Below are 25,704 nucleotides of genomic sequence, written 5' to 3' on the forward strand. Positions count from 1 at the left end.
TAAAAAATAAAAGTCCAGTTTCAAATTCCTACTTGAAAAAGCTATCTACCCAAAAGCTAAACATCCCCATTAAGTATAAGGCCTCTATTCACACCAGTGTCATAGAACAAATTTTAACAGACAAAGAGATTGATCTATTTTCCAAATATCTAAACAGTCCCTAACAAGTCATCAGGGTTATGGCAAAAAGAATAGGAGAAAAGACTGCAATATTTCCATACCTGTTTGGGTAAAAAAAAATCCTCCTTAAAATGTATAAATCTCTTGAATATACTTAAAGGGGTTGGATTAACACTTGCAAGTCATCTATATGGGTATAGAAAGTATTTAGACCCCTTTAAATTTTCACAGTTTCATTGCAGCCATTTGGTAAATTCAAAAACGTTATTTTTTTCTCATTCATGTACACTCTGCACCTCATCTTGACTAAAAAAAAAACAGAAATTTAGAAATTTTTGCTAATTTATTAAAAAAGAACAGAAATATTACATGGTCATAAGTATTCAGACCCTTTGCTCAGAAGCTCATATTTAAGTCACATGCTGTCCATTTTCCTCGTGATCCTCCTTGAGATGGTTCTACTCCTTTATTGGAGCCCTGCTGTATTTAATTAAACTGATAGGACGGACTTGATTTGGAAAGGCACACACCTGTCTATATAAGACCTCACAGCTCACAGTGCATGTCAGACCAAAGGAGAATCATGAGGTCAAAGGAACTGGTCAAGGAGCTCAGAGACAGAATTGTGGCAAGGCATAGATCTGGCCAAGGTTCCAAAAGAATTTCTGCAGTACTCAAGCTTCCTAAGAGCACAGTGGCTTCCAACATTCTTAAATGGAAGAAGTTTGGGACCACCCGTAGTCTTCCTAGAACTGGTCGTCCAACCAAACTGAGCAATCGTGGGAGAAGAGCCTTGGTGAGAGAGGTAAAGAAGAACTCAAGATCACTGTGGCTGAGCTCCAGAGATGCAAAAGGGAGATGGGAGAAAGTTCCACAAAGTCATCTATCACTGCAGCCCTCCACCAGTCGGGCCTTTATGGCAGATTTATGGCAGAGTGGTCTGAAGGAAGCCTCTCCTCAGTGCAAGACATATGAAAGCTGGCATAGAGTTTGCTCAAAAACACATGCAGGACTCCCAAACTATGAGAAATAAAATTCTCTGTTCTGATGAGATGAAGAAAGACCTTTTTGGTGATAATTCTACGTGGTATGTGTGGAGAAAACCAGGCACTGCTTATCACCTGCCCAATACAATCCCAACAGGGAAACATGGTGGTGGCAGCATCATGCTATGGGGAGTGTTTTTCAGCTGCAGGGACAAAACGACTGGTTGTCATTGAAGGAAACCTGGCCAAGTACAGATATATCCTGGATTAAAACTTCTTCCAGAGTGCTCTGGACCTCAGACTTGGCTGAAGGTTCACCTTCCAACAAGACAAATCACCCTAAGAATACAGCTAAAATAACAAAGGAGTGACTTCACAACAACTCTGTGACCATTCTTGACTGGCCCAGCCAGAGCCCTGACCTAAACCCAATTGAGCATCTCTGGAGAGACCTGAAAATGGCTGTCTACCAACGCTCACCATCCAACCTGATGGAACTGGAGAGGATCTGCAAGGAAGAATGGCAGAGGATCCCCAAATCCAGGTGTGAAAAACTTGTTGCATCATTCCCAAGAAGACTCATGGCTGTATTAGCTCAAAAGGTGCTTCTATACTCAATACTGATCAAAGGGTCTGAATACTATGTGATATTTCAGTTTTTCCCTTTTAATAAATTTGCAAAATTACTACATATCTGTTTTTTTCTCAGTCAACATGGGGGTGCAGAGTGTACGTTAATGAGAAAAAAAATGAACTTTTTGAATTTGACAAAAGGCTGCAATGAAACAAACAGTGAAAAATGTAAATGGGTCTGAATACTTTCCGTACCCACTGTAGGTCATAGGAAGCTGAATAACAGGTCTTGATATCTGCAATCTGATGTCTTATTCCAGAGAAATGCAAATTTTCTTATACATAAATGAACTGTTAACATCTCCGGGCCGGACACTGATCTGCATGAGACTCAGTCTCCACAGTTTATTTTAGGTGAAAAGAGGCATTACCAGTGAGATATGTAATGGCAATTCTCTGCTCTCCTGACCTCACTATAGAGCTGTGTATGATTATACCCAGGGCCGTATTTGCCACTAGGCACTTGAGGGCACGTGCCTAGGGCGGCGGGATGCGGGGGGGCGCCCTTGAGCTAGGTTTTTTCTTTTTTTTTATTTATTTTTTTTTATAAAACTCCGGGGTCAAGTTTCCGCCCCCCCTCCTCCCTCCCTCCTTCCCGCCCCCCCCCTCCTCCCTCCTTCCCGCCCCCCTCCCTCCCTCCCTGAAGACGTAATACTCACCTTCCTCCAGCGGTGGCTGCAACTGCGTCTCAGCGCCTGCAGCGCGTCCTGTCTTCAGCGGTCACATGGTACCGATCATTAAGGGTGATGAATATGCGCATATTCATCACCCTTAATTAGCGCTACCATGTGACCGCTGAAGACAGGAAGGAAGACGCTGAGATGCCAGGAAGTTCTGTGCTGCGCGCCGGTGAGAGGTAAGTATGACAGGGAAAAAAAGTGGGGTGCCGTGCACACAGGGGGGAAGGATGGGGAGCCGTGCATACAGGGGAGAAGGATGGGGAGCCGTGCATACAGGGGAGAAGGATGGGGAGCCGTGCATACAGGGGAGAAGGATGGGGAGCCGTGCATACAGGGGAGAAGGAAGGGGAGCCGTGCATACAGGGGAGAAGGATGGGGAGCCGTGCATACAGGGGAGAAGGATGGGGAGCCATGCACACAGGGGAGAAGGATGGGGAGCCGTGCACACAGGGGAGAAGGATGGGGAGCCGTGCACACAGGGGAGAAGGATGGGGAGCCGTGCATACAGGGGAGAAGGATGGGGAGCCGTGCATACAGGGGAGAAGGATGGGGAGCCGTGCACACAGGGGAGAAGGATGGGGAGCCGTGCATACAGGGGAGAAGGATGGGAACCGTGCACACAGGGGAGAAGGATGGGGAGCCGTGCACACAGGGGAGAAGGATGGGGAGCCGTGCACACAGGGGAGAAGGATGGGGAGCCGTGCATACAGGGGAGAAGGATGGGGAGCCGTGCATACAGGGGAGAAGGATGGGGAGCCGTGCATACAGGGGAGAAGGATGGGGAGCCGTGCACACAGGGGAGAAGGATGGGGAGCCGTGCACACAGGGGAGAAGGATGGGGAGCCGTGCACACAGGGGAGAAGGATGGGGAGCCGTGCACACAGGGGAGAAGGATGGGGAGCCGTGCACGCAGGGGAGAAGGATGGGGAGCCGTGCACGCAGGGGAGAAGGATGGGGAGCAGTGAACGCAGGGGAGAAGGATGGGGAGCCGTGCATACAGGGGAGAAGGATGGGGAGCCGTGCACGCAGGGGAGAAGGATGGGGAGCCGTGAACGCAGGGGAGAAGGATGGGGGAGCCGTGAACGCAGGGGAGAAGGATGGGGGAGCCATGAACGCAGGGTGGGAGGATGGGGGAGCCATGAACGCAGGGGAGAAGGATGGGGGAGCCATGAACGCAGGGGAGGATGGGGAGCCATGAACGCAGAGTGGGAGGATGGGGGAGCCATGAACGCAGAGTGGGAGGATGGGGGAGCCATGAACGCAGGGGAGAAGGATGGGGGAGCCATGAACGCAGGGGAGAAGGATGGGGAGCCATGAACGCAGAGTGGGAGGATGGGGGAGCCATGAACGCATGGGAGAAGGATGGGGGAGCCATGAACGCAGGGGAGAAGGATGGGGAGCCATGAACGCAGAGTGGGAGGATGGGGGAGCCATGCTTGCAGGGGAGAAGGATGGGGGAGCCATGAACGCAGGGTGGGAGGATGGGGGAGGCATGAACGCAGTGTGGGAGGATGGAGTATAAATATGGAGTATAAATACTGGGCCCTATAAGGGGGACACAGTGTGAGAGGACAGTGTGAAGAGGGGACCGGTATAGAAAGGAGAGGTCAGTGTGAAGAGCATGTACCATAAGAGGGACAGTGTGGGGGTCATACTTTGTGCAGACAATATAGTGAGGGGCAATTTTTTATTTGGGAGCATTATAATGACACTTGTATCTTTAAGGGCGTCATGTGGAGACTTTCTGCAAAAGAGCGGCGAAGATGGAAGTCTGCAGAGACGGCTGTGGATGAGAAAAAACTCATCATGGGATCTGGACAAGATGAAGAAAAGGAGAACGGCTCCAGAGGCGACGTCATCTATCAGGTACCTGGATGTAAATGTTATTTGTGATGCTAACTCTCATGTTTTTATATATGCTAGGAGATTTAAAGGGACACTGTCACCTGAATTTGGAGGGAAAAATTTTCAGCCATAGGGGTGGGGTTTTCGGGTGTTTGATTCACCCTTTCCATACCCGCTGGCTGCATGCTGGCTGCAATATTGGATTGAAGCTCATTCTCTGTCCTCCGTAGTACATACTGTACCTGCACAATCTGCAATCTTGCCTTGTGCAGGCGTGTACTATGGAGGACAGAGAATGAGCTTCAATCCAATATTGCAGCCAGCATGCAGCCAGCGGGTAAGGAAAGGGTGAATCAAACACCCGAAAACCCCGCCCCTATGGCTGAAAATTGTTCCCTCCAAATTCAGGTGACAGAGTCCCTTTTAAAGGGGATGTCCAGGCTTGTGATGAGTCTGCAGTCATTCTTTGTGACTGCAGACTTCTGAATTCTCACAGTGCACACTGCACGCTGTCAGGATTCTCTCATGCTGGGAATTTACATTAATGCGATCATGTGCTGACTAGACATGCGTGACCTCCGTCAATGAAAATGAACTGAGCGAGGCCGGGCACATCTAGTCGGAATGTGGTCAGAAGTATACAAATCACATACTTGTGCTGACATGACTGTCCACCGGCAAGGGAGAATCCTAAAAGTGTGCAGTGCATGCGTTGTGAGAATTCAGAAGCTGCGATGTCAGGATTCAGCTCTGCAAGTTCCAGTAGTCGTCACATGGACACGTCACTCATATGCGATTTTCAGACTTAGAGTATGTGTCCACGTTCAGGATTGCATCAGGATTTGGTCAGTATTTTACATCAGTATTTGTAGCCAAAACCAGGAGTGGGTGATAAATACAGAAGTGGTGCATATGTTTCTATTATAGTTTTCCTCTAAGGCTATGTGTCCACTTTCAGGATGGCCGGCGGTATCGCCGGAGCGGCTTAGCCGCTCTGCGGTAAGCCCCGCCCCCTTTCTGGGACGCGATGATGCCGGATGTGTTCACAGCACACATCCGGCATCATCGCACCCCCGCAAGATATACGGACATGCTGCGATCTGAAAAGACGCGCAGCATGTCCGGAGTCGCAGGGCCACCGCGTGCGTGTTACCACGCATAGTGGAGACGGGATTTCATTAAATCCCCTCCACTATGCTGTAACATCTGGACGCTGCGTGTTTGACGTTGCGGCTCTATGCAGCGTCAGACACGCAGCGTTTCCTGCACGTGGAAACAGACCCTAATTGTTCCACTCCTGGTTTTGGCTTACAAATACTGATGAAAAATCCTGACCAAATCCTGATGCAATCCTGAACGTGGACACATACTCTTATGGTCCTGTGACAACGAGCTTCTCTTCTGCTTCTCTTAGTTTTTCACTGAACATTGAGAGCATTAGGGAGAGGAGCTCGTGGGCACATGACTGAGTGTGCAAATCACATATGTCCTTGGCGGAGGGGGGGCACCAAAATGAATTCTTTCCCCGGGTGCCAGAAACCCTAGATACACCTCTGCCGGTATGCTACTGCGAGCGGTGATTACCGGGTGCGGTGGAGGGAGGTCTGTGCACAGGCAGTGAGGCAGGGACTGAGGGTGTGCACAGAGAGGATGGAGACCCGGACACTGCCCGTCCCAGTCTACGCCGTAGCCTAGAGCCCTCATTATCATAGGAATATGTCAGTTAATAAATTGCTTTTCTGAAGCTTTATAGTGTAGTTATAGGTCAGGGAGGGTTGGATAGGGATGAGCTAGCAAGGTGCAGGGACAGGTAGTGATGGCTACTTGCGAACATGTGCGGCAATTGCGGTTTTGCACTTACGATGATACATAAAACACTGCTAGTAGTGTTTTTTCTCATTGCTGCAAGTACCGCATTTGCCGGATGGCGGCAAAACCGCAAGTGCCGCACATGTCTGTAAGTCCCATAGGGAATGAATGAGGCCGAATGCAGTGTTGCCCTAAGTGATCCATTACGCGGCAGATGCGGAAAAACTGTCGGATCTGCTGCAAAAGGCGACTTTCACATCAGCGATTTTTGCCAAAGTCACTGCCGATAGTGTTATACTCACCAAAGGGGGAGGCAGCGCTAACAGTGCCTAGGGCAGCAGAAACTCTAAATACGGCCCTGATTATACCTGACGTCTGCAGGTTCCTCTCAGCTTCAATCTCACAGGCAGACAGTGTGCCAATACAAGAGAGCTGCGAGAGCTACAGCAAATGTATTTGTAAGTAGACATCGTTCAGTTCTACTGCTGTGTTAGTGCCATGTCTCACACTGGAAACGTCCACTTTTATACACTAATCTGTGGAGGCAGATTCTCTTGAAGATCAGTGTTCGCCTCAGAGTCCTTAACAACTCATTTACATTTAAGAAAAACATGGATTTCTCTAGAATAAGACATTTGATTTCAGATATCAAAGTATCATTTTTTTCAGCTTCCTATGACCTACATGCCCATATAGATTTCCTTTAAACAAGTTAGAGAGGAAGTAAACTTTCATTTTTATTTTTTTAGAATTTTGTCCAGCATGGAAAGCTATGAAACATTGCAAATCACTTTATTAGGGGACTCTATTATAGATGGTCAAGCCCGAACAGTAAAGTTTGGTGTCTGTAATGAACACCTATTGTTCGGGCACGGACCCTGAACATGGATTTCACCAGGAAGTCCTTGTTACTGTTAGGGTTCAGCACCTAGAACACTAGGTGTTTGTCGTGCTGTCACGGGCATGACAGTGCAGCAAACACTGCCTCTGATCCGTGGTAATCCTTACTGCCAGTCAGACAGTAGCAGTTCCCAAGCTGGGAACAGCGGGAGGCAAAAAGTTTACATCCAGTCAATGGCGTTGGGTTGATGGGACTACTGCTTCTCATTAGCCTATGCCTGCTGCAGCTAATAACAGCGAGAGCAGGCGTGGCTGATGGGAGTACTCAGCGTGGTAACCGCAGCTGTCTGACCGGCGGTAATGATTTTACCGCCTATCAGAGGCAATGTTTGCCACGCTGTCATGCAAATAGGCCATGTTAGGTCGAACCCGAAAATAATCCAGGGGTCCGCCCATCTCTACTCTTCATCCCTGTAAAAAATAACAGTAATTAAAAAGAATAAAACTTGCATGTAAGTGGTGTCCACACATCTGTTTTTCCCCAGTCTATTAGCCTGCAGCTGCATTGATATCAAAAGGAAGTAATTTGGAGTACAGATGATGGCAGTGAAAAAGACAGTACCTGTCTCCTCCTCTGAGGAGTGTTGTGCTTAATCTTATCAGAACAATCTCCTGCAACACCTGATCTCCAGAGTTGGAGAGACATGTCGTGACCCTCTCACTGCCATCTTCTGTACTCCAAATAAGTGTATTCTGAATCAGTGAGGCTAAAAGCAGGAAAATAGACTGTGAAATAAGCAGGGATTTGGAGACAAAGCCATTGACATTTTTTTTTGTACACGAATGATACAAATTTGCTCATACAGTGATTTGCAAAATTTCATAACTTGTCATGCTAGACAAAATGATAAAAAAAATAAAAAAGTTTAGTTACTTTTTAATGGATCAAAATGCTATCAGCATCACCCAACATATTTACAATGCCTCGATTAAACAAAGCTTTTAATTGAATGCAGCTTTTTATAAAATATAATACATGACCCCACCAGTGTTCACCTCTTACAATGAGATGACTGTTTATTTTAAGTGTTGCAGGAAGCTTCCCGATATCTTTTTTTTGTCTGCACAGTAATTAAGAGCGACAGTGTACTCGTATTATTTGTATGTCCTTGTAACACTGAAGAGTTTCCAGTCATATCTTTTGTACTGCAGAAATCCAGCCAATATAGTCTTATTATTTCATTCCAACAGAGCAAAGGCAAATTGAAAGACTTGAGAGTGACAGATAGTGATACACAGCGGAGGGTGTTAAGCGTCCCCGGATGACCTCCTTCTACCATCCGCTGCCAGCATTCCATTACTGACGATTGCATTATGCACTGTGTTTTCTCTGAAAAGTGAACATAAGCCTTTTCTTCAAAAGACATTGCAATATCTTAGAAAAAAATGGCGTGGATCCTACTTCGGGGTATCGTGTACACGGCACAGAAATTTTCAAATTTACCATGAATGATTTATAGATCTGAAAGAAGTCCTGTTTGTCAACCGTTTGTCTACTTGGCTACAGTCAAAGATTTTAGAAATGGCCTTGTCAATGTCAGCGATGGAAAATCAATTACGGTACCATAGGTTGGTTGTAACCTAATCACAGAAAAGATGATAGTTTACTAATCATTGGTGGTCCACGTACTGGGGCCCTAATGACCACAAGTCTGGAGGTCAAGAGTGCCCAATTTGTCAGGACCAATGGTCAGATGTGCACCCCACTCCATTCAAAGTGTGCAAGGCTGATTGAGATGGCCAATCGGTCTACTTGGCTATCTATAGACTTTACCTAAAGGAAAACAGAGCATGCATGACCACTGCTTTATTAAAACAGGAAAACGGGACACAATTCTCATTCTCAAGATCAATGGGTATCCCAGCAGAGGACCTCTGGCAATAATACATCTTATGAATAGGTGAGAAACTTTGTTAGTAGACCAACCCCTTCAATATTACGGATATGCAAAATATGAAAAGGCAGCCATCATGTATTATTTGTATGGCTCCATTATAGAGTATGGTATTTACAATCCATGGCAATAGTTTTTGTTTGAAACATACTGTACAGTCATGGCCAAAAGTTTTGAGAATGACACCAAAATTATATTTTCACATGATCTGCTGCCCTCTGGTTTTTATTAGTGTTTGTCTGATGTTTATATCACATACAGAAATATAATTGCGATCATATTATGAGTACCAATAGGTTATATTGACAGTTAGAATGAGTTAATGCAGCAAGTCAATATTTGCAGTGTTGACCCTTCTTCTTCAAGACCTCTGCAATTCTCCCTGGCATGCTCTCAATCAACTTCTGGACCAAATCCTGACTGATAGCAGTCCATTCTTGCATAATCAATGCTTGCATTTTGCCAGAATTTGTTGGTTTTTGTTTGTCCACCCGTCTCTTGATGATTGACCACAAGTTCTCAATGGGATTAAGATCTGGGGAGTTTCCGGGCCATGGACCCAAAATCTCTATGTTTTGTTCCATGAGCCATTTAGTTATCACCTTTGCTTTATGGCAAGGTGCTCCATCATGCTGGAAAAGGCATTGTTGGGCACCAAACTGCTCTTGGACGGTTGGGAGAAGTTGCTCTTGGAGGACATTCTGGTACCATTCTTTATTCATGGCTGTGTTTTTAGGCAAGACTGTGAGTGAGCCGATTCCCTTGGCTGAGAAGCAACCCCCCACATGAATGGTTTCAGGATGCTTTACAGTTGGCATGAGACAAGACTGGTGGTAGCGCTCACCTCTTCTTCTCCGAATAAGCGGTTTTCCAGATGTCCCAAACAATCGAAAAGGGGATTCATCAGAGAAAATGACTTTGCCCCAGTCCTCAGCAGTCCACTCCCTGTACCTTTTGCAGAATATCAGTCGGTCCCTGATTTTTTTTCTGGAGAGAAGTGGCTTCTTTGCTGCCCTCCTTGAAACCAGGCCTTGCTCAAAGAGTCTCCGCCTCACAGTGCGTGCAGAAGCACTCACACCAGCCTGCTGCCATTCCTGAGCAAGCTCGGCACTGCTGGTAGTCCGATCCCGCAGCTGAAACAGTTTTAAGATACGGTCCTGGCGCTTGCTGGTCTTTCTTGGGCGCCCTGGAGCTTTTTTGACAACAATGGAAGCTCTCTCCATGAAGTTCTTGATGATGCGATAGATTGTTGACTGAGGTGCAATCTTTGTAGCTGCGATACTCTTCCCTGTTAGGCCATTTTTGTGCAGTGCAATGATGGCTGCACGTGTTTCTTTAGAGATAACCATGGTTAACTGAAGAGAAACAATGATACCAAGCACCAGCCTCCTTTTAAAGTGTCCAGTGATGTCATTCTTACTTAATCATTACTGATTGATCGCCAGCCCTGTCCTCATCAACACCCACACCTGTGTTAATGGATCAATCACTAAAACGATGTTAAAGGCGATGTATAGAAAAAAGCGGCAGCACTCACCGGTCCAGTGTGGTCTGAGTCCTTTTATTAGAAAAATGCAAACAACGGCATCTTCACGGCTACGGGATAACACGGAAGGAAGGAGGTGAGCAGGATGTGACGACGGCCGTTTCGTGCCGACAATAGCGCTTCCATGGGTCTCATACTAAAACGATGTTAGCTGCTCCTTTTAAGGCAGGACTGCAATGATGCTGAAATGTGTTTTGGGGGTTAAAGTTCATTTTCTGGGCAAATATTGACTTTGCAAGTACAGTAATTGCTGTTAAGCTGATCACGCTGACATTCAGGAGTATATGCAAATTGCCATTAGAAAAAATGAAGCAGTAGACTTTGGAAAAATTAATATTTGTCTCATTCTCAAAATTTTTGTCCATGACTGTAGGTCCCCAATAAACAGTGGCTTGCGAAAGTATTCACCCCCTAGGCGTTTTACCCATTTTGTTACATTACAACCTGTGCTTAAATGTTTTTGTAATGGGACTTCTGTGCGATGCATCAGCACTACATAGTCTAAGCTGGTGAAGTGAGAAAAATATAGGCATACATTAAATTTATGGGATCAAACAACTATAAATTGGCATGTACATATGTATGCACCCTTTTGCTGTGAAGCCCCTAAAAAATTCTGGTGCAAGCAATTACATTCATAAATCACATACTGAATGATAGGAAAGCCACCTGTGTGCAATTTAAGTGTCACATGGTCTGTCAGTATATACACACCATTTCTGAAAGACCATTAACCCCTTAGTGACCGAGCCAGTTTTGACCATAAAGGGACACGGTCACCTGAATTTGGAGGGAACAATCTTCAGCCATGGAGGCATGTACTACGGAGGACAGAGAAAGAACTTCAATCCAATATTGCAGCCAGCATGCAGCCAGCGGGTAAGGAAAGGGTGAATCAAAGAGTTGAGCATTATATGGGGCCATAACGTTTGTGCAGCACTATATGGGGCGATAATGTTTTTGCAGCACTATAAGGGGCCATAACGTTTGTGCAGCACTATAAGAGGCCATAACGTTGTGCAGCATTATATGGTGCCATGTTTGTGCAGCACTATAAGGGGCCCTAATGTTTGTGCAGCATTATATGGGGCCATAAGTTTGTGCAGCACTATAAGGGGGCGTAACGTTTGTGCAGCACTATATGGGGCAAGTGTCTGTATGGGGCCATAATCAAGGTTTGTGCAGCACTATATGGGGCAAATATCTTTATGGAGCATCTTATGGGGCCATAATCAGCATTTGCGCAGCATTCTATTGGGCAAATATGTATATGGAGCATCTTATGGGGCCATTATTAACCTTTACACAGGATTATATGGGGCATATTTTAATATGGAGCATCTTATGGGGCCATAATGAACTTTATGGAGCATTATATGGGGCTCCTGATTCAATTTGGATATTCAAAAACACTTAACTGACTTAACCTACTGATGTCTCAATTAATTTTACTTTTATTGGTATCTATTTTTACTTTTGACATTTACCGGTAGCTGCTGCATTTCCCACCCTAGGCTTATACTCGAGTCATTAAGTTTTCCCATTTTTTTGTGGCAAAATTTGGGGGTCGGATTATACTTGGGTCGGCTTATACTTGAGTATGTACGGTATTGTACTTCATGATAGTGGTAAAATTTCTTCAATATAACTTTTTTTTTCATAAACGCAATGGAAATTTGGCAAACATTTTGTTAAGTATCACATCACATTTTATTTGAAGTGACTTTGAGGGGTCTATATAGCAGAAAATACCCAAACGTGACACCTTTCTAAAAACTGTACCCCTTAATGTGCTCAAAACCACATTCAAGAAGTTTATTAACTCTTCAGTTGCTTCACAGGAACGGAAGAAATGTGCAAGGGAAAAAAATGAACATTTAATATTTTTCACAAAAAATATACTTTAGACCCAAACTTTTATTTTCACAGGGTCTCAGGAGAAAATGGACCACAAAGTTATGTTGCGTTATTTCTCCTGAGCATACAGACACCCCATACAGTCATGGCCAAAAGTATTGACACCCCTGCAATTCTGTCAGATAATACTCATTTTCTTCCTGAAAATGATTGCAATCACAAGTTCTTTGGTATTATTATCTTCATTTAATTTGTCTTAAATGAAAAAACACAAAAAGAATTGTCCTAAAGCCAAATTGGATATAATTCCACACCAAACATAAAAAAGGGGGTGGACAAAAGTATCGGCACTGTTCGAAAAATCATGTGATGCTTCTCTAATTTGTGTAATTAACAGCACCTGTAACTTATCTGTGGCACCTAACAGGTGTTGGCAATAACTAAATCACACTTGCAGCCAGTTGACATGGATTTGCACTGACGAGGGGCAGCACCCCGAAACACAGTGTCTGCAAATTGAGATTCCGGTTTGGCTATTATCCTAAGTCATGTGACAAGGCTCGTTAAAGGGTCGACATTGACTTGTATGATTGCTACCTTCAAATAGGTGGCACTAGAGTTCTAGCTCTCCTCCTCTCTGAAGAGACAATTTGCATAATTTGTACAATCTAGAATACTACAGGGGCCCACACATCTGACCAACCTGCTGGTTGGGGACAAGGCCCAAATTTTGCACTGGGTTCCATAGGACTCCAGTTACAGCAGACAGGGTGAAATTAATAAATCATAGTAAAACTACGGAGCACACCTGCACTGTCTGTACATTTTACATTGAATTCTGTTAATCGGGAACACATTTAGCTTGCAGCTGCAAATCACCCTTCATCCATATAAATTACATGTCATTTCACAAGCAGTTGGGCCACTGATCAGAAGTCTCTATAGCGAGATCTTTGGCTACATTCACTGGAAAGTGGAAGTTTAGCATATACAGTGGGTATGGAAAGTATTCAGACCCCTTTAAATTTTTTACTCTGCTTCATTGCAGCCATTTGGTAAATTCAAAAAAGTTCATTTTTTTTCTCATTAATGTACACTCTGCACCCCATCGTGACTGAAAAAAAACAAAGTAATTTTTGCAAATTTATTAAAAAAAGAAAAACTGAAATATCACATGATCATAAGTATTCAGACCCTTTGCTCAAGTATTGAGTAGAAGCACCTTTTGAGCTAGTACAGCCATGAGTCTTCTTGGGAAAGATGCAACATGTTTTCACACTTGTGTCTGGGGATCCTCTGCCATTCTTCCTTGCAGATTCCATCAGGTTGGATGGTGAATGTTGGTGTACAGCCATTTTCAGGTCTCTTCAGAGATGCTCAATTGGGTTTAGGTCAGGGCTCTGTCTGGGCCAGTCAAGAAGGGTCACAGAGTTGTTCTGAAAGCCGCTCCTTTGCTATTTTAGCTGTGTCTGTGTGCTTAGGGTCATTGTCTTGCTGGAAGGTGAACCTTCAGCCAAGTCTGAGGTCCAGAGCACTCTAGAAGAGGTTTTCATCCAGGATATCTCTGTACTTGGCTGCATTCATGTTTCCTTCAATGTAAAGCACTCGTCCTGTCCCTGCAGATGAAAAACACCCCCATAGCATGATGCTGCCACCACCATGTTTCACTGTTGGGATTGTATTGGGCAGGTGATGAGCAGTGCCTGGTTTTCTCCACACATACTGCTTAGAATTATCACCAAAAAGGTCTATCTTCATCTCATAAGACCAAACAATCTTATTTCTCATAGTCTGGGAGTCCTTCGTGTGTTTTTTAGCAAACTATGTGGGCTATCATACGTCTTGCACTGAGGAGAGGCTTTCATCAGGCCACTCTGCCATAAAGGCCAAACTGGTGGAAGGCTGCAGTGATAGTTGACTTTGTGGAACTTTCTCCCATCTCCCTACTGCATCTCTGGAGCTCAGCCATAGTGATCTTGGGGTTCTTCTTTACCTCTCTCACCAAGGCTCTTCTCCCACGATTCCTCAGTTTGGCTGGATGGCCAGGTCTAGGAAGACTTCTGGTGGTCCCAAACTTCTTCCATTTAATGATTGTGGAGGCCACTGTGCTCTTAGGAACCTTGAGTACTGCAGAAATTCTTTTCTAACCTTGGCCAGATTTATGCCTTGCCACAATTCTGACTCTGAGCTCCTTGGACAGTTCCTTTAACCTCATGATTCTCATTCAGTCTGACATGCACTGTGAGGTCTCATATAGACAGGTGTGTGCCTTTCCAAATCAAGTCCTATCAGTTTAATTAAACACGCTGGACTCCAATGAAGGAGTAGAACCATCTCAAGGAGGATCACAAGGAAATGGACAGCATTTAAATGAGTGAGCAAAGGGCCTGAATATTTAAGATCATGTGATATTTCAGTTTTTTTTTCTTAATAATATGCAAAAGTTCTAAATATCTGGGGGGTGGGGGGTTAAGTCAAGATGGGGTGCAGAGAGCACATTAATGAGAAAAAAACAAAAACCTTTTTTGAATTTACCAAATGGCTGCAATGAAATAAAGAGTGAAAAATTTAAAGAGATCTGAATACTTTCCGTACCCACTGTACATAGATCCCTAAACCCTGATGGAAGACCAGAAAGCTTTCTTAGGAGATCTAACTTTAGTACATAAGACTCACAAGACAGCTATACCAAGCAGTTGTTTCTTAACACTTCTGAACTATAAGCAGATGTAGTGAATAGTTTAACAAAATTAAGTGATAACAGTTGTGGTCGTATTATCCCCGGACTTTTCAACCAGAAGGCATGGAGTTTGCAATGTGAAAAGTCCCGAATGGAAAGAGAAAAAAAGCAGCATAAATAACCAAGAGAAAGTCAGAATAAAAATGGTATGAAAAAAAACCCCTTCATATTCTTTGAAATAGTAATGTATAGAACAAATAATCATGAAATCCAAACGTGGAGGAGTGTGAAACTGCACCCCAAGCACAGAATATATGGGCATTTACCCGCTGCGAGTCACTGTAAACTACAGAATATACCACCCAATACTGAAGGCCTGCTATGCCATGTTATCAATGCCATATGTTCTTACTACATACCATGTGCACGGTACCATCTGTGTATGACCCAGTGCCCATGGCATGACCCAGTGTACCATCTGTGTATAACCCAATGCCCATGGCATGACCCAGTGTACCATCTGTGTATGACCCAGTGCCTATGGCATGGATTCTATCACTGCAGCAAAACGTGGCCCTTAATGGATAGTCGTAAAATGGACAAATACATTGCTGAAATTCTGTTCTGACCGCCATTTGCCAGTAAGACGCAGCTCAGAGGAAGTACCGGACCTCAATGAAGAAACCCAACCATCTATGAGTCTTGTTTTCAAGTCCATGCTCCATGGGAAAACAGTAATTCATACTAGCCAATACAGGATTATCCAGAATGTGACATAACATAAACCAGGCTCAATTTCTGCCTGCTAGGCGTTACTTCCAGGTTTTGTTGATGGACTGGTTCAAAGCTAAATCCACTCCTACACATCCTGACAGAGCATTTCAGCTTCATGAGTCTGTGCCTGCTCAGCCTTTCCCCTTGCACGGTATGCAGCTACGCAGTATGCAAGTGCAAGTTTACCTCCTGGCCAACTGGGATCTTTGCCAAGGTCAATACAAGTCACAGCCAGTTTCATGAATAACGGGGAGGCCCAGCCCACTGGAAACTCTGAGATGCTAATCCTGGTAACAGATTAGTGTTCCCATAACAGAGCTTTACAGAGAGGCAATGAGCAGGGACAATACTGGATGAACTCCAAGTAGACCACAGGACACCAAATTTAGTTTACTAGCTGTGCCACCACAACAAAGTCTTCTAGAGAGATTTCCCAAAGCATTAATGGAAGTACAGTTTAAGGACCGAGATATACTTCACAAGTATACAGGGAAAGTCTTTATTGGCTGAAGTATATATTTAGATCGTGAACTTTAACAACGACAAGCCCCTTCTTTTTTTTTTTTTTTTAAAAAGGAAGTTGTCACAATGATCAGTTGATCATCACAGTTCCAGTTGTTGAAACCATAGCAATATTCTGTTATGGCCAGAGGCTGAAGTGGCTGGCAGCAGCTGGAAAAGTTGAGAATAACATGGCACCGTTCAAATGAATGGGCAAACAGGTAATACATAAGCAGGTGAATCCCACCAGAGTGGACGCTCTTTAGTTAGGTCTCAGCCATATACTGTATATGGTCCTCTGGGTTTTTTTTCTGCCGCGTAGATTTCTATCGGATTGGTTCCAGCATCAAGAACATTATTTTGCATGCATGTGGCTCTGGCTAAAGGTGAAGACACTTTTTTCTTTTCACACATGAGAAAAACTGATGAAAATCGTATTGAACGCTGTTAAAACTTGGATCACATTCTGATGAAAATTTGAGGAAACCTGGTCCGTTTTTTTGTACGCGAACACAAAAATGAAATGTGTATAAGGCTCAAGGGCATCAGACTGTATCATCAGATGTGTCTGGTTCAAGCATAGAGACTAGTCTTATTGTCTCTCCACTCAAGCCAATAGGGGATCCAGCAACTAAACCACTCTACATAGCCTTGCGGAGACATCTAAGGTAGCCAACACTAGCATGTAGGGTCATGTAAGGCCTCATTCAGACATTTGTATTTTTCACATACATAGACAATGGTACCGGTGTCATCAGTGTTTTGAATCTGTGTGTTATCAGTGTTTTTCACGTATGGATAAATTAATGACAAGTAACGCTTCTCCTATTCATTGCAATGTTAAACACTGACAGCACATACACATTTATTAAGGGGCCATAAACTTTTATTGGCACTTTTCATCTGGGAAAAAAAACAGACAGGTTTACGTGCTTTTCACATAGACACAGGGCCTTTGAAAACCACAGATAATGTGAATAGCAGCATATACTATAACGGGTACATGTTCTATCAAGAGAAAAAAAAACCACAGCTAGAACATGGTCATCTGCATAAAGCCTGCACAGTGAAGTGAACTGCACCATCTCCCGCCACAGCAATATAGAAGGCATATACTGGTATTTGTGGATTCCATTTTTGCCCTATTTTGATACCACAGTATTGCATGAATGGTTTTGGTTCCTGTGGAAAAGCTCTTTAACTTAGATTTTTTTTTTAAGATAAAATCTAAGTCAGCGGCTTATACATATCTTTTTTCAGAATTGTACTGAAAGGCGATGTGACCATGTCAGCTGGAGACATATGCAGTTGTAAAGTTGTCATATGTCTTTAGTACACTAGAGTATATCAAAAGAAGAGCACATTCGAAACCTTCTATGGTGGATTTAGGGTTAATGATATGTAAAAAAAAAAAAAATCCTAGTACCTTCCCTCCCAGTGGCCTGAATCCAAAGGAAACATGGATAACAGGCCTGCTGGATTAACTCAACTCCTCATCCCACCCGAGAACCTGCAGAGCATTCCAACCATCTCGGTGCCATCCTCGAAGGAGGGAAGAAAAACAGGGTTTAAATGGAAACAGATTTGAGATTCCCAGAAGACAGACAGGGTTATCAAAAGTCTAAATCTCATCTGAGGCAATGCTCACTTAACCCATTGACAACCAGCAATGATAATAAAGTTCTATGTCCTCAGGCAACCTGGCTGTTCTGTAAATGGGTCACACCCAAAGACACTGTTCCAACCTGATGGAAGTCTTTAAAACAACAACTGGCACCTAGAGAATTCCTTTGGTTGGTGAAGGCCGTCTTACCTTGCCTAGTTCTTCCCCAGGTCCATGTTGGCTCTGGTTGAGAAGTGGGGAGTGTCTGATCAGTGGCTCTTGTAATAGATCCAGCCTTGGCCGCTTTGACTCTGCAATGTCTAGGTCCCCGTGTTTGCCCAGGTCTGACACATAATTATGTAGGTCTCCTCTCCCGTGTAGTTCAGGTGATCTGTGGAAAGTAAGGCATTGGTAAGAGTATTATGGTTGCTCAATGTGTGTTTGCCTTTAAACTCATTTTATAGTTTACAGTGAGGACCTTTGAGAATAAATGTTAATACATTTGTGGTATTGATCTAAAGTTACAGCCTGGTTTACATGGTGGGCACAATTATTAGGCAATTTGCATTTTTGATGACTTGATATTATGGAACAACTACAGCACTGTCGGTCAATCCAAAAGGTTAATAAAGCTGAATCCAGAGTATTTAAGAAAGTAGAAGTGAGATTTTGTCTTCCTTGGGAGAATATCCATCTGTGCAGAATAATTGGACAACTATTCGTGTGTAGAATTATACAACTAAATGAAAAACGTACGTTTTCCCATATTAACACTTTATTTTCTTGCATTAAAGTGAGAATAGCAAACAAACATCTCAAATGTACAAAAATATATTTGTAACTTTTCGTCCATGGAGTCTGTCAGTTTCTTAATCTACCAGAGCCTCTCACCTAGCCAAATTAGTTCTCATGCTTCGCACTGACGAGGGCCAACAGCCGAAACACCGTGTCTGCGAATTGAGATACTGATTTGGCTTTTATCCTAAAGGTACCGTCACACTAAGCGGCGCTGCAGCGATACCGACAACGATCCGGATCGCTGCAGCGTCGCTGTTTGTTCGCTGGAGAGCTGTCACAAAGACAGCTCTCCAGCGACCAACGATGCCGGTAACCAGGGTAAACATCGGGTTACTAAGCGCAGGGCCGCGCTTAGTAACCCGATGTTTACCCTGGTTACCATCGTTAAAGTAAAAAAAAAACAACCACTACATACTTACCTACCGCTGTCTGTCCCCGGCGCTGTGCTTCTCTGCTCTGGCTGTGAGCGCCGGGCAGCCGGAAAGCACAGCGGTGACGTCACCGCTGTGCTTTCCGGCCGCTGTGCTCACAGCCAGAGCAGAGAAGCACAGCGCCGGGGACAGACAGCGGTAGGTAAGTATGTAGTGGTTGTTTTTTTTTACTTTAACGATGGTAACCAGGGTAAACATCGGGTTACTAAGCGAGGCCCTGCGCTTAGTAACCCGATGTTTACCCTGGTTACCAGCGAAGACATCGCTGAATCGGCGTCACATACGCCGATTCAGAGATGTCTGCGGGAGATCCAGCGACGAAACAAAGTTCTGGACTTTCTTCCCCGACCAACGACATCACAGCAGGGGCCTGATCGCTGCTGCCTGTCACACTGGACGATATCGCTAGCCAGGACGCTGCAACGTCACGGATCGCTAGCGATATCGTCTAGTGTGACGGTACCTTTAGTCATATTGCACGACTCGTTAAAGAGTTGATTGTGACTTGTAGGATCGCTACTTCCAACAAGTGGCGCTATAGAGTTTAAGCCCTCTTTTTCTCAGAAGAGGCAATTTGCATATTAATCTACCCAGATACTTATCAAGGAGTGTGCACGGGTTTTCCTTTACTGTAAATTTCCCATTTAAGAAAGGCCCACAAGTTCTCAATAGGGTTTCGGTCAGGTGGGGAAAGGGCCATGACACTATTCTTTCAGCTGTAAGGTCATGTCGTTTCTAGCATGTAAACTGTCTCCAGTGCGCGGTTAGTGATACAATGTGCATCACAAATATGTTTTATTCATTAAAAACTGCAGTCTAATCATAAAAAAGCACTTTATATAGTTAGATCGTTCCCGCTCATTTAGTCATAGGTGTGCGCTTCATTTCGTTCAGTCACAGTTGTCGCCGCCCACGCAATTTGAATGATGTTCCCGGGGTTGCGTCACTCAAAGCCGCTTTGAAAAATCCTGCGCTTGTGCAGTGTTGGTCGGGGAGCCCCGCATGTACCGTGACAAGTGTATTCCCGCGCGTGCGCACTGAAACTGTGTACAGTACTCAGCTTCACTGACACTGGGGTCGGAGCTGCTCGCCACGCCGAGAGGAGTCACTTGTCAGTGTGCATGCGCGGCTCCTAGATGGACACTGAGCATTTTTGCAACACTGGTGAATAGTTGTGACAACTTTTGATGATTCTCTGATCACGCCCAAATATCTTAATTTAAAGAGGGCATCCCATTTTGACTATTTAACAACTTTTGACTTTTCAGAGTCTGTCAAATCTCTTTTTGGCCCAATTTGGAAAACAAGCTGCCTAATAATTCTGCACACCTTGATGAAGAGTGAAATGTCCTCAGGTCTCACCCTACCTCATTACACAAATACACATCACCTAATCTACTTCTCCTAAAAAGAATTCAAGGTTATACATCTTGGAGTTGGAAAATATGTACAAACAAGTTATTATGGGCAAAATACCTAATAATTGTGCACACAGTGTGTGATTGAGAGCAGCTGACAATTCTACTGAACTCGGAAGTGAAATCTCTCTACTTGCTCATTGTCTTTTAGATTGTAATTTTGCATAACTTTTACATTAGGCACAGTGTGTTATTCTAATGAGGAAAAAACTAAGCGTATATAAGAGCTCTAATGGATGTTGTCAAAATTGTTGCAACCAGTAAAATTGTGAATGCAGCTCTATAATGTAAGGGTAAGTTCACACAGGGCGTTTTTGCTGCTTTTTTTTCTGCAGCAAAACCTGATCTTCTTGACAGCAAAGAAGCTGCGTCAAAAACGCAGGTTTTGGTGCGTTTTTTTTTCTCTTTGTCCATGCTAATGTCCTTGGATTTTCAGCAGCAAAAACGCAGCAAATAATGATACCTGCTTTTTTTGCTGCGTTTTTTTCAACACCCATTCAAGTCAATGGGTGAAAAAACGCAACAAAAACGCTGAAAGAAATGACATGCTCTATGTCCAAAAAACACAGCAAAGCACAAAATACTGATGACACAAAAACCAATGTGTGTGCATGAGATTTCTGAAATCTCATAGGCTTTGCTGGTACTGTAAAAAGCAGCTGAAAATTTGCATGAAAAAAAACGCAGCAAAAACGCCTTGTGTGAACTTACCCTAATCCTGGAAAAAAAAAGGGTTCTACATCTACATGAATTTTCATTTTATTAAATGTAAGACTGAAAGCAACCCTTCAATCAAAATGGAAAATAACTCTCATAATCTCCCGCCTTCCCACCCCCCTTGTGACTGCATATGTCCATCAGAGGGTAATTCAGACGTCTAGGAATGTTCAGCAAAGTCTAGGCTACATATGTGCACACGCTGCGGATTTTGCTGTGGATCCGCAGCGGTTTGGCCGCTGAGTATTCGCAGCAGTTTTCCCTGAGTTTACAGTACCACGTAAACCTATAAAAAACCAAATCCGCAGTGCACATGCTGCGGAAAAAAATGCACTGAAACGTAGCGTTGTTTATTAACTTACAGTTAACTTACAGGGTTACAGTCTGTTTAGAAAGCATCGTAAAAATCGGAGAGGAGGAGGGGTTTGTCTCTATGTAAAGTCTTGTCTAAAGTCCACTTTAAGGGAGGATATTAGCGAAGGGAATGAGGATGTCGAGTCCATATGGGTTGAAATTCATGGAGGGAAAAATGGTAACAAAATTCTCATTGGGGTCTGTTACAAACCCCCAAATATAACAGAAAGCATGGAAAGTCTACTTCTAAAGCAGATAGATGAAGCTGCAACCCATAATGAGGTCCTGGTTATGGGGGACTTTAACTACCCGGATATTAACTGGGAAACAGAAACCTGTGAAACCCATAAAGGCAACAGGTTTCTGCTAATAACCAAGAAAAATTATCTTTCACAATTGGTGCAGAATCCAACCAGAGGAGCAGCACTTTTAGACCTAATACTATCTAATAGACCTGACAGAATAACAAATCTGCAGGTGGTTGGGCATTTAGGAAATAGCGACCACAATATTGTGCAGTTTCACCTGTCTTTCACTAGGGGGACTTGTCAGGGAGTCACAAAAACATTGAACTTTAGGAAGGCAAAGTTTGAACAGCTTAGAGATGCCCTTAATCTGGTAGACTGGACAATATCCTCAGAAATAAGAATACAGATAATAAATGGGAAATGTTTAAGAACATCCTAAATAGGCAGTGTAAGCGGTTTATACCTTGTGGGAATAAAAGGACTAGAAATAGGAAAAACCCAATGTGGCTAAACAAAGAAGTAAGACAGGCAATTAACAGTAAAAAGAAAGCATTTGCACTACTAAAGCAGGATGGCACCATTGAAGCTCTAAAAAACTATAGGGAGAAAAATACTTTATCTAAAAAACTAATTAAAGCTGCCAAAAAGGAAACAGAGAAGCACATTGCTAAGGAGAGTAAAACTAATCCCAAACTGTTCTTCAACTATATCAGTAGTAAAAGAATAAAAACTGAAAATGTAGGCCCCTTAAAAAATAGTGAGGAAAGAATGGTTGTAGATGACGAGGAAAAAGCTAACATATTAAACACCTTCTTCTCCACGGTATTCACGGTGGAAAATGAAATGCTAGGTGAAATCCCAAGAAACAATGAAAACCCTATATTAAGGGTCACCAATCTAACCCAAGAAGAGGTGCGAAACCGGCTAAATAAGATTAAAATAGATAAATCTCCGGGTCCGGATGGCATACACCCACGAGTACTAAGAGAACTAAGTAATGTAATAGATAAACCATTATTTCTTATTTTTAGTGACTCTATAGCGACAGGGTCTGTTCCGCAGGACTGGCGCATAGCAAATGTGGTGCCAATATTCAAAAAGGGCTCTAAAAGTGAACCTGGAAATTATAGGCCAGTAAGTCTAACCTCTATTGTTGGTAAAATATTTGAAGGGTTTCTGAGGGATGTTATTCTGGATTATCTCAATGAGAATAACTGTTTAACTCCATATCAGCATGGGTTTATGAGAAATCGCTCCTGTCAAACCAATCTAATCAGTTTTTATGAAGAGGTAAGCTATAGACTGGACCACGGTGAGTCATTGGACGTGGTATATCTCGATTTTTCCAAAGCTTTTGATACCGTGCCGCACAAGAGGTTGGTACACAAAATGAGAATGCTTGGTCTGGGGGAAAATGTGTGTAAATGGGTTAGTAACTGGCTTAGTGATAGAAAGCAGAGGGTGGTTATAAATGGTATAGTCTCTAACTGGGTCGCTGTGACCAGTGGGGTACCGCAGGGGTCAGTATTGGGACCTGTTCTCTTCAACATATTCATTAATGATCTGGTAGAAGGTTTACACAGTAAAATATCGATATTTGCAGATGATACAAAACTATGTAAAGCAGTTAATACAAGAGAAGATAGTATTCTGCTACAGATGGATCTGGATAAGTTGGAAACTTGGGCTGAAAGGTGGCAGATGAGGTTTAACAATGATAAATGTAAGGTTATACACATGGGAAGAGGGAATCAATATCACCATTACACACTGAACGGGAAACCACTGGGTAAATCTGACAGGGAGAAGGACTTGGGGATCCTAGTTAATGATAAACTTACCTGGAGCAGCCAGTGCCAGGCAGCAGCTGCCAAGGCAAACAGGATCATGGGGTGCATTAAAAGAGGTCTGGATACACATGATGAGAGCATTATACTGCCTCTGTACAAATCCCTAGTTAGACCGCACATGGAGTACTGTGTCCAGTTTTGGGCACCGGTGCTCAGGAAGGATATAATGGAACTAGAGAGAGTACAAAGGAGGGCAACAAAATTAATAAAGGGGATGGGAGAACTACAATACCCAGATAGATTAGCGAAATTAGGATTATTTAGTCTAGAAAAAAGACGACTGAGGGGCGATCTAATAACCATGTATAAGTATATAAGGGGACAATACAAATATCTCGCTGAGGATCTGTTTATACCAAGGAAGGTGACGGGCACAAGGGGGCATTCTTTGCGTCTGGAGGAGAGAAGGTTTTTCCACCAACATAGAAGAGGATTCTTTACTGTTAGGGCAGTGAGAATCTGGAATTGCTTGTCTGAGGAGGTGGTGATGGCGAACTCAGTCGAGGGGTTCAAGAGAGGCCTGGATGTCTTCCTGGAGCAGAACAATATTGTATCATACAATTATTAGGTTCTGTAGAAGGACGTAGATCTGGGTATTTATTATGATGGAATATAGGCTGAACTGGATGGACAAATGTCTTTTTTCGGCCTTACTAACTATGTTACTATGTTACTATGTTATTCCATAGCATGTCAATTATTTGTGCGAATTCTGCAGCGGTTTACACCTGCTCCATAATAGGAATCCGCAGGTGTAAAACCGCAGGTGGAATCCGCACAAAATCTGCAAAAAAAAAAATTGCAGTAAATCCGCTGTAATTCATTTACCAAAATCAGTCCGGAAAAATCGGCACCACTTTCCGCAACGTGTGCACATGGCCTAAGAATGTGTTGACGGTTTTATGAAGATGCAAATGGGGTAAGAGCACATGAAGCTGGCAGAATAATTCCCGTGCAGAGTCACAGGTATGTTGTCAATATATACATTGACACTTAGGCTGCGGACAGACGGCCACATGTTCTCTCATGCAAAGTTCCTCTATCTTCTCCATTGTCTGAATCTGTGGATGTCAAACTGCACTCGCATGACATTAGAGTGCAGTCCGATGTTTGATCTGACCATCAGCTGCACTTGCACCATGCTACGATTGTTTTCTCATGCCAAATCACTTCTGACCCTAGTTTTGGAGGTTTGCTGGAATCATGGACTCTGCCCCTATGTTATGCTGCTCTCTGATTAGTTAGCAAAACCCTTGTGACAATTTCCCTTTAAGGTAGCAGCTCTTTTCTTTGAAGTCTATGGTTTTGAAGAATGATAGCTACCACCCTATTTAATTAGTTAAGCATAATTTCAGATGCAAGACCTACATATTGAATTCTAACTCCTTGTATAACTCATTTAGTCACTTGAAGGTTCACTTATCCACCTTACACACAGCATTTTAGCTTCATTGCAAGATGACATTTTGGGAGATCAAGGCAACGATAGCAACTAAGGAACCATAGAAACAGTAAGCATTGCTATTTTCCAAGCACTTCCGATGCTAGTGAACTAGTGACCTCGTCATAATGTTACCGAAGGGAAGTTCTCAAGAAGGACACAAGCGTGATATCCCACAGAAAGCATCAGAAGCTTCCTGTAAGTCAGTTTGCATTTAAGTAAAAAGCATGCGCTCATGTACAGGTCTAAATATTTTAAGAGAGCTAAAGGAGGTATGGGCGTATGATTTATTTATATCCAGAGATTCTAAGGGGAGTAGAAAATGAATGGCGTGGAAGAAGGGAGTGAAGAGCTGAAGCTTCAGGTATTGCACATACTGACACCAAGCCAAGTATAAAACGGTCACACTAATTCATCCAGGGACATTGGTTCAAAAATCATTTTTCTTACTGGATCCTCATTGACACTTGTGTATTCCAGCTTTCACCAATGAATTAAAAAAATTAAATGGATTATAATTTCAAATTAGAATTTGATGTTTCACAGGTTTGTACATTTCCCCTCATACACAAGGCTTTGTTTGACTTTCTTCTCTTGGCTCTACGTGATTTTTCAATT

The 25,704-nt window shown here is 43.5% G+C and overlaps 1 protein-coding gene across 24 annotated transcripts in view; it reads right to left on the reverse strand.

Annotated features, from left to right (window-relative positions):
- The window catches only part of NCOR2 (nuclear receptor corepressor 2), a 574,536-nt gene that overhangs the window by 290,270 nt on the left and 258,562 nt on the right, over positions 1-25,704 (reverse strand). For all 24 annotated transcript variants that reach the window (XM_069756005.1, XM_069756000.1, XM_069756002.1 and 21 more), the window contains exon 4: positions 18,040-18,220. In XM_069756005.1, the coding sequence (XP_069612106.1) occupies positions 18,040-18,220 (181 nt within the window). The remainder of the gene's footprint in view (positions 1-18,039; positions 18,221-25,704) is intronic.

The sequence above is a fragment of the Ranitomeya imitator genome, chromosome 1, assembly GCF_032444005.1.
Source record: "Ranitomeya imitator isolate aRanImi1 chromosome 1, aRanImi1.pri, whole genome shotgun sequence".
Classification (NCBI taxonomy): domain Eukaryota; kingdom Metazoa; phylum Chordata; class Amphibia; order Anura; family Dendrobatidae; genus Ranitomeya; species Ranitomeya imitator.